Below are 7,999 nucleotides of genomic sequence, written 5' to 3'. Positions count from 1 at the left end.
CTCTGCCCATCCCTTTCTTTTAATCTTTTTTTTTTTTGCTCCTCTCTGTGATGACGCTCATCGTCTGATGTCTTTTTAAACATTGTTCCAGAGTGACTCCAGGAATGACAAATATATTTACAATTCCTCTCGTCATTGCGTACTTGTGTACACACAGATTTGTTTTTTCAGCAACAAGAGTAGATACAGAGTAATGAGGCTCACTCGCTCGGGGTCAGCAACCTCACTGGGGCTGGGATGAGGAGGGATAGAGAAAACAAGAGAAGGGGGAGGGAAGGCAGGAACAATGGCACGATGAGGAGGGGGCTTATCTTTTTTTTTCATCATTTTCCTCCATTTATTTGTCATCTTCTCTGTGCTCCTTGTCAGCAGTTGGAGTGCTGCATGGACACAGGGGAGCGAAGGGGGAGAAGCAGCAGAGAGAGAAAATGTTTAAGTGCTGATGGCAGCCCCTGGTTGCTGCTGGGACCGGGGTGTCAGCTCTTATTCTGCCACAGCATGCATCTGACAGGCAAATGATAGAGAAAGAAGCAGGGAGGAGAAGGGAAGAGGGTGTGTGCGTGTGTGTGTGTTTGTGTGATAGCGTCTGTTTTGAAGGCAGAACAAGAGCTCCAATAAGGGAAAAGGAGGGCTGTGACACGAGCGAGGCTGGTATTGCTTTGACCACATCATCATCTGTCTCCTTCCTCTTCACAGTCTTTTTTTCTCTCTCTCGCACACACACAGATACACCCACCCACTCCAACCCCCCCTCACCTTTTGTTGATAGATTGAGTTATACTACTCCCTCTGTGACAGGCATTCCCTCACGTTTCCGCAGCAATGAGGTCAGAGGTGGATGCTCGTTATTGGCTGTTGTCTGTAATCATCACAAACTGTGCTGGCTGGTTTATCGGCACTCCTCCTTCACCTCCTCCTCCCCTTCTTCTCTTGACCTCGTCGGCCCTGCATCACGCAGCAGAGCATGACCCCCCGGGGGGCAAAAGGTCTTGACTGTCTTGACCCTGAGGTCACTGGTGTTTGCAGAGCGATGATATATGATATATAAGTGTATATGTGATATATAAGCTTGGGAAGATACAAAAAAAAGTGCAATAAACTGTAAAAATAAATAAATAAATTCATGCCCATCACACATGCAACATACACCTCCCTCCCTCTTTCCTCCCCCTAGTCCCCACCATCTCTCCATCCTCTTCGCTGTTTCTTAAGTCTTCTTTATCTCTTCTCTCCAGTCTGCCCCCTCTGTCAGTTTGTGGTTAGCTGATGTTTCACAACTGCTCTCACAGCTGTTGATCACTGTGTGTGTGTGTGTGTGTGTGTAGTGTATACACTGTGTCCTACAGTCGTCTCTCTCCATTGATTCAGTGGTGGCAAACAGGGTTATAGATAGCTCTGTGAGACCCTCACAATCAATCTTATCACCAGCGTACTTCCTCCTCACAACTCCCAAAGAGGAAGGAGATAGGTGAAGGAAAAAAAAAAGAAGAAGAAATAAAGAGAAGAAAGATTAAGAAAAATGAAGAATGGGAAAAATAGATGTAGGGTAGAAAGGAGAAGATAGAGGTTAAATAACTGAGGTAGGAGGCTCAGGGGTCTGTGTGTCTGTGTCACAAATGTGTGTGTGAAATGAAGCAGAGCATGTGTGGCTGCATAGCTGTCTGCACCATATGTGTGAGAGAGGAAGTGACAGAGAGAAATGAAGGCTACTGTGCATAGATGGAGACGATGATAGAGCAACCGGGTTCCTCCGGGCCGCCGTGGACGCTGACATTACGGAGAAAACGCCAAAGAGCCATCTCAGATAATTGTTCCTAATCGTCACCCCTGGATGAGGTTTGGTTTGATGCCGTGTCTGCGTGTGTGTGTATGTGTGTAGGCAGCGATTTCTGGCATCGTCACTAACGTGATAGAATTGGGTCTCGGTGACAGTAGAGGGGACGTTTGCTCACCGGGAGTGGACAGTAATTGATGGAAAGCTAGGCTAATGTGATGTGTCAGACATATGAGGCCTGTCTAATCAGTGGGAGCATGTGAGTGGTTTAGGGGGCTGTGTGTATGTGTTTGTGGTACAGCTATGCCGGTCACATCATGGTACGCACCAGCGTGCCTGCGGTCCAAAGAAGCAGACTGTTGATTTTCAAGTGTAGAAGAAGAGGAGAGGAAAAAAAACTAGAAGAGAAGAAGAGGAGAGCTGAATGAAGCAGATGCTTAAGGGCAGGTTTTAACCCCCTCCTCTCCCTCCCTCCCTCCTCTACACACTCACATGTGCGCACACTCACACAAAAACACACTTTTCCTCCCCTTCACTCTCCCTTCCTCTCTCTCTCCCATGATGAATCAGCTGTCACTCAGGCACCAGTCCAATCTACTGATAATGAGAACTGCATCAACACCCTCTCGCCTCTCTTCCTCCCTCTTTCTCTCTCTCCTTTTACTCGCACCAGCTAAATCATCCTTCCTCCTCTCTTCACATTTCTCACACACACACGCACACACACACAAACACGTGTGCGCACACTGCACTAACATAAACTCATTCATCTCTCCCTCACTCATCTGTCTTATGATTCTCCTCCTCCCCTCTTTTTTCTCTTCCTCCCTCCCCTTCACCCTCTTTTCTCTCTCTCTCTCTCTCTCTCTCTCTCTCTCTCCCTTCTCCTCCTCCTCCTCCTCCTCTCTGCTCGCTGAGCTGAGCAGTCAGTGGTGGGACTGAGGCAAAGGAGGGAGGATAAAGCAAGAATAGAGACAGAAAGGAGAACAGAGGCACAGAAACACAGATCATTATACAGCAAACGAGCAAGAGGCCGCTGAATGAATAACAAGGAAGGGATTACAAAGCGCAAGACTGAAAAAATAAGGGAGAGGACACCGACTGAAGACTCTCTCTCTCTTTCCTTCACTCCCTCCTCCCTCTCTATCCTTCCTGTCACCCTCCCAACTCTCTCAGAGGCTCTCCCTCCCAGACGATCTCCTCAGTAAAAGATGGCATGAGCACACTGTCTCCCATCCTCAGCTTTTGGAGTATTTTTTTTTTTTTGCTTCACCCTCCTCTCTGTCACTCTTTCTACATCTTTCTCTACTTCCTCTTCTCTCTACACGGGTTCAGTTTAGAGGCTGAAGAGGAGGTGAGCGAGGTAGACAGAGGCTGACCCCTCTCCCTGCCTCCTTTCTCACACCCGCAGGGCCCAGAAAAGAGAAAGAGAGCGTGCGCGAGAGAGAGAGCTGGAGCAGGGAGTCGTCTGATGACTTACACTAACAACAAACTCCTTAACCCAGCCGACCGCAGCCCATTCTCTCTGCCCGACCCCCCCCCCCCCCCCCTGCCTCCTTTAACCCGGAGTCTTACTCTCTGAGTCAGTGGAGGAGGGATCCAGGATCATGTTCGGATTAAAGACCCCACACTTCTACCTCCCAGGTAAGACCAATTATACTCAGTCTTTGATGTTCCCGCGGATGGCTCTGTGGTGGTATTTCTTGTTCTGTCACATTGTATCAGCACGGAGGCTGGCCACACGCCGCAGAGAGTGAATCTCCCTTTTCATGCAGTCATTCTTTCAAGACGTAATTAATGGCTCGGGTGATGTCACATTGATTTACCGTTTTCTGCCAGGTAAGGAGGGCTACGCTGTGCTTCGGCAGGAGCCACTTCTCATGATGTTTCCGGTGTCACAACATCATTTTAGATTTTTCAGAAACAGAAAGACAGAGAGACAAAATTTCATTTTCTTTCATGAAGAAGTCAATTTTCTGAGTCTTCTTGCTCAGTGCGTTGACCTACTGAAGCACTCCCCTGATACTTTAGTTGTGCTTTCTCTCTCTCTTGTTACTACTGTGTACAACTGGGAATGGGTCTTTTGTTATTTTTAGGCTTGATCGACAGAGTGTAGTCAACCTCAGAGCTAAATGACCTTAAATTATGGGTGACAATTAATTGTCACCTAGGTAACTGAATCACTGGTCACCCATTTAAGCATTTACTAAAGTATAAAAGGAAAAATTTTAAATCTAAAAATTTCCGCCTCCAAAAAACCTGAACATTTGCAGCATTTAATTTAATTTAAGGATCAACTGATCATTAGAATCCATTATAAACAGTTACTAATAGTAGAAATGCCGTCTAAACATAATCCTTTAATGTAATTCAAGGGATATTTTGTGCTTGGCATCTACAGTAGCTCTGTGGTTTATCACACAGTTTCAGTTGGGGCTTTTGCTGCCTGTCAAACAGTTTTCATCTGCAGTCTTTCGAGCAGCTGTGTGAAATGCAGGAGAGTGCGGCCGGTGTCAGTGTGGAGACAGGTGTGAGGTTACCTCAGAAAGGTGCTTAAACATGCCTGAGAGCAGAGTGACGGGAACGGCACCAGGGAGGTCAGTGAAGAGGCGGCGGGAGGAGGAAGAGAATTAAGACTGACACACTGAGGTAGGAAAGGAAAGCCGAGTGTAAAGTAGGATTTTGTTCATTTAAACGGTAAGAGAAAGGATGTGAATGATAATGCTTGACACTGAGCGCTGTCTGTGTTTTCCCTCTGAAGTCGAACTCTGACCTTTTAGTTGTCTGGGCCAGGCAGCGGTCAGTGATTAAAAACCTGCTGCGGTAAAAGGTGAAATGTGGGAGAGACAGAGGGGTGTGATAGAAGTGAGACGGAGGGAGAGGGGGAGGGAATGATGGGGGAATTAGAGGGTGGAGGGCAGATTAAACAATGTTCTTTGCCTTGTGAATCTTTCATGCTGCTTTTTGAATTATACATCTGCTTTCATAAATGATTGAGTGATTATGTGGTGCTTTGTCATTGTTTGTATATTTCTGTGTGTGCGTGCGTAGGTGTGAGTCTGTGTGTGTTTGTATCTGCATGTGCATGTGACAAGAGAGAGGAAGAAGAAGAAAATCTCTCCAGGAAGCAACAGCCCCCCCTCCATCCTCCCTCCCACCCTCCTTCCACACTTGCTTTCATCCTCCTTTTTTTCAGTTTCCTAGGTCTCGCTTAATGTCTGTGTAGTGTGTGTGCACTTGTGTGTGTGTGTGTGTGTTATTTGATTGTGGTTTTGTGCATGTGTGTGAATGGGTTTTTGTCATAGCTGCCACCTTTGTTTGTGTATGTGTGTGGTTGTGTGCACCTGTCTGTGCTGTATGTAGGTGTGTGTGTTCATTGTGTTTGTGTGTATACGTGTGTGTGTGTGTGTCCTCTCACCACTCACACATTGGAAGATGCCCCAGCCCCCCTCCTGGTCCTAACTGCCGTTGCTGTGGAGACTGTGTCAGCCACACACTCGCTCCTCAATGATCATTTGACAATGTAGGGGGTGAGGGGTAAAGGATGTGTGTGTGTGTGTGTAGCGACTGCCATGTGATTAGCCAAGGTAGAAGAAGTGGAGCAGGGTAAGCATGACAGAGGAATCTAGATTAGAGGTAACAATTGAAAATCAAGATGATGATACATGCAAAATACATGAAAATCTTTCCCGGGGAAAAAACATGTGACATAGGAGACATGAAGATGTGTGTGTGCATGAGAGCAAATCTACACCTTCTCAGCCAGAGCACACCCTGACCTTACCATGGTATCATAAGGAAAAGAAAGTGACATCTTTTTCTAGCGTCCCACTCTCTGGACCCCCCCCCGGTGAAATGTGTCACACACATTAAGGCAATTTACTGTTTTCCCTCCGTGACTTGTCAGCTGATCACAGTCCAGGTGTCTTTTCAAAAGTCGGATTTTTCTAAAATCAGAATGTGTTCCCAAGAGAAGGTGCATCTAAGCTGTTGGGAGGCGTGAAAAGAAAAAGAGGGGAAAAAACAAAAGGAAAAAAAGGCAGCTTTTATGTTTAAATTATAAAGAGGTTGAGTTTCTATGTTTTTCTTGCTGTCAAACAAATCCCCATGAAAAGACCTAAACCGAGTGTTAGCCTGTCTCTCAACAATTTTCAACTTTCTTAGCCTGATGCTGGCTCACAGGACAAAGTAAATTATACTTTAAAAAAAGGCCAAATGCTTTTTAATTGTAGTTTTTAGAAGGTAGTAAATTTGCATTTACTGGGGGTTCATTTCAGAGACATTTGTTTGGCTTGAACTTTCTGCGCAGCAGGATCCGACTAAACTAGTGTGTCCATGTTTGTTATAATGAAAGAAAATTTCATCCAACCCAACACTGGGGCTCACTCATGTGTTATCTGGATGGCACTGGAGCTCCGTTGGATATCAACAACGTCAGGAATCAGAAACAAAAAGCTGCTTTAAAAAGAAAACAACAATTGTTTATTTATTGAAAAAGGTCCATCAGTTTAAACCTGGTGCAAGTGTCTACATGATGAATGGACACATACTCTGTGACATTTGTGTTTCTGCCCATACATGCACTCGCTTACGTGTGCGCACACATTATCCGTGGTAAGTCGATAGGGTGAGAAAGCCAAGGTGTTGACATGTGTATTAGCCTGCCACATTTATTGGCTGCTGTGGTATTTTCTGGGGTTGGGTAGCTCTGTTCAGCTTGACCTCAGCATTGATTTCCATGATATGTGTTAGAACTGCAAGGACACTGTGGCTTGATTTATGGCAGATGTCACATGAACACACAAACACACGCTCACATAGACAGTGCAAGGCACACACTTCTCACTCAGCCTCCGGCGCTCACGCTGTGAGAACGACATTTGGTAACTTCACTCTAAATATTTTCCCTTAATTGTGCGGCAGAAGCACACAAACAAATACTAATTTCTTAGGCTGCAGAAAAGTAATGACTTCAACGGCCTTGCAAAATGTTTGCAACAGCTGCAAAAAGAAGATTGTAGTTCATGCAAAAAGCTGCTGTGGCGTTGATGAGAAAGACACCCTGTTTCTCAGTTCAGTTATGCCCATTAGTAGCCTTATGACACTGTATAGGCTATAATACATAGTCATCAGTGTAGTTCATTTTGACAGGGTGGTGTTGACTTAAAAGCAAACACGGTATATATTGTGCACCTTCACAACTTGTTGAGCTTACTGTAGCAGGCTAGCTAAAGTGGAGATACATTTCAGTGCTACTTGAATACTAAGTTACACATAAACACACTTAATTCTAAGTTATTTTACATTGACGACAGGCAGCCATGAACAAAAAACAAGAATAAAGCACGTAACATCACCACCTGAAAAAACTGCAGCTGTTTGCAGACTAGAGCTGATGTAGCATTCATGTTGATGATGTATCTTCCTCCTTTCTGGCTTGAAACTTGCTGGTGATCACTCACCTTTTTCTCTGTTGCCAAGAATCCGACGACTGAGAGTGAGACTTTTTGACCATCCAGGGACTCGCAGTGCACTGGACTTCACCTTGTCGGTATTAACATGCTTATGCGCTCAAAATAACAAGTGAAGTGCATAAACGAGAAATCTGAGAACGGTGAAAAGCATCGCTCCAATTTACTGTGAATGTTTACAAAATCCAGTGTGGCTACTAGTTCAGCAGTAAAGGCGCATTAAACTCAGTAATGATAGACTGTGGATGTCTTTGTAGTGAAGAAAAATCTTCTATGTCCTTACTTTTGAGTTATTTTTCTCTTTTTCTCCAAGGAAATATAAAAACCCTCACTGTTTTCCATATAAACACACAGGGTGCTACCCTCTGTTTGTTTTGAGATCAGCTACGGCACATAATATATATAATTTTTAAGGATTTGAGTGTCATGAAAAAGCGGGAGGAGTTAGGAACAGACATATAATACATGCATCATAACGGTACTAGGCTAGCATTTGTATAGCATTTTTCTAATCTTACTGACCACTCTTTATCTATGTAACATCTGCCCCACTAATCCACTAAGGCTACGTTGCATTTTAGTCATGTGATGTAGTCATGTGACCAATTAAACAAAGATAGCAGAGTGCTTACACAGCTGTTGTTTTGATTGCTCTCAATTTTGACAGCCCTAAAAAAAGATTAACATCACTTTGTACATGCTCCAGATAGCTTTTCTTCAAATTCTTTGATTCACACTCGCTTTTGCGCATGCG

At 44.7% G+C, this 7,999-nt stretch overlaps 1 protein-coding gene across 2 annotated transcripts in view; it reads left to right on the top strand.

Annotated features, from left to right (window-relative positions):
- Window positions 1-2,688: 2,688 nt before the first annotated feature.
- LOC146515664 (genetic suppressor element 1-like) overlaps window positions 2,689-7,999 on the top strand; it is a 40,084-nt gene continuing 34,773 nt past the window's right edge. Inside the window, exon 1 of one of the 2 annotated variants that reach the window (XM_085165322.1) lies at window positions 2,689-3,418. In XM_085165322.1, the coding sequence (XP_085021448.1) occupies window positions 3,382-3,418 (37 nt within the window). In that variant the 5' untranslated portion in view covers window positions 2,689-3,381. The other variant, XM_085165323.1, reaches the window with a different exon arrangement.

Source organism: Neolamprologus multifasciatus, chromosome 7, assembly GCF_963576455.1.
Source record: "Neolamprologus multifasciatus chromosome 7, fNeoMul1.2, whole genome shotgun sequence".
NCBI lineage: Eukaryota > Metazoa > Chordata > Actinopteri > Cichliformes > Cichlidae > Neolamprologus > Neolamprologus multifasciatus.
The sequence above is the reverse complement of the archived record's forward strand: the minus strand, read 5'-3'. Positions and strand labels throughout refer to the sequence as shown.